General features: G+C 43.2%; 1 protein-coding gene across 1 annotated transcript; it reads left to right on the forward strand.

Moving 5' to 3' along the window:
* Nucleotides 1-492: 492 nt before the first annotated feature.
* Nucleotides 493-1,434, forward strand: LOC103602651 (olfactory receptor 2A1/2A42-like). The gene has a single exon (XM_008587073.1). The coding sequence runs from the start codon at nucleotides 493-495 to the stop codon at nucleotides 1,432-1,434; it is 942 nt and encodes a 313-aa protein (XP_008585295.1).
* The last annotated feature ends 292 nt before the right edge of the window (nucleotides 1,435-1,726 follow it).

Genomic DNA, 1,726 nt, shown 5'->3' on the forward strand with positions numbered 1-1,726 from the left:
TGCGATCCGTTGCCGGTCATGAAAAAAGGCAAAAAGAAAAAAAAAAAAATTTCTACCAAAGCAAGTAAAATTCTTTTCTTTTCCAAGACTATTCTCATTTTTTAAGCTCTTTCATTATTGACTATTTCTACTATCTGGTAATTCTCTTACAGATTTGTACATATGAAGCTCTGAACGAATCCATGCCTCACTGTTATTTTATTTATATACTTGTTTTATATTTCTTAATTCCATCAGCACATCAATGGCTCCAGGTAGCTAATCACTAGTGGTATACTCCTTCTCTAAAACTTAGATGTCAGATTATGAATTTAGCTTGTGGATGAACACTTAACTTAAAATTTTCAATAGGTAAGATTTCATTTTTTATTTATAATTGAAGGAGTGCTAAAGGTGTTTACCAATAATTTTCCACACACCAAAAATCCACGAAACAATAAATAAAATAGATGCTTTAAAATAATTGTGTATGGCTCTTTCTTTAATAGTGAAATGAAGGAAAATCAGACAGTGGTCACAGAATTCATCTTACTAGGATTTTGTCTTGGCCTAAGTATTCACATGGTCCTTTTTGGACTTTTTACTCTGCTCTATGCCTTCACCCTGCTGGGGAGTGGGGTCATCCTGAGGCTCAATTCTCTGGACCCCAGACTGCACACCCCCATGTACTTCTTCCTCTCACACCTGGCCATCGTTGACATCGCCTATGCCTGCAACACGGTGCCCCAGATGCTAGTGAACCTCCTGAATCCAGCCACGCCCATCTCCTTCGCTGGCTGCATGACTCAGACCTTTCTCTTTTTGGCTTTTGCTCACACTGAATGTCTCCTCCTGGTGGTGATGTCCTATGCTTGGTGTGTGGCCATCTGCCACCCACTCCGATATTCTGCCATCATGAGCTGGAGAGTCTGCATCATCCTGGCAGGGACTTCCTGGGCATGTGGCTCCCTCCTGGCCCTGGTCCATTTAGTTCTGATCTTGAGGTTGCCCTTCTGTGGGCCTCATGAAATTGACCACTTCTTCTGTGAAATCCTGTCTGTGCTCAAGCTGGCCTGTGCTGACACCTGGCTCAACCAAGTGGTCATCTTTGCAGGCTGTGCGTTTGTCCTAGTGGGGCCCCTGTGCTTGGGGCTGGTCTCCTACTCACGCATTCTGGTCGCCATCCTGAGGATCCAGTCAGGGGAGGGCCGCAGGAAGGCCTTCTCCACCTGCTCCTCCTACCTCTGTGTGGTCGGGCTCTTCCTCGGCAGCGCCATCATCATGTACATGGCCCCCACGTCCCGCCATCCTGAGGAGCAGCAGAAGATCCTTTTCTTATTTTACAGTTTTGTCAACCCTATGCTCAATCCCCTCATCTACAGCCTGAGGAACGTGGAGGTGAAGAGTGCCTTGAGGAGAGCTCTGTGCAAAGAAAGTCATTCCCAATTGGTGTGACATTTGAATAGCCAGCTTCAGTGTTCTCCCAAGATGTTGGTGCCTGATTATAATCTAAATCCAGGAAAATATACTCCTGTCTTCTTATCTGTGCCTTAATGACGTTAAGAGCAAGCTTTCCCTCTTCCTTTGCAGAAAAAATTTTAGATGTGATTCATTTTCATTGGCTTTCTATGAGACATGATTTAATAAGATACAATTTTTTCATTTCTCATTGAATTGAATATCTGTGTAATTAAAATTTAATTCATTTTTGGATCCCAGAAGTTGAATACCTTCCTCCTTATCTTAA

The sequence above is a fragment of the Galeopterus variegatus genome, unplaced genomic scaffold (genome assembly GCF_000696425.1).
Source record: "Galeopterus variegatus unplaced genomic scaffold, G_variegatus-3.0.2 Scaffold4244, whole genome shotgun sequence".
Classification (NCBI taxonomy): Eukaryota; Metazoa; Chordata; class Mammalia; order Dermoptera; family Cynocephalidae; genus Galeopterus; species Galeopterus variegatus.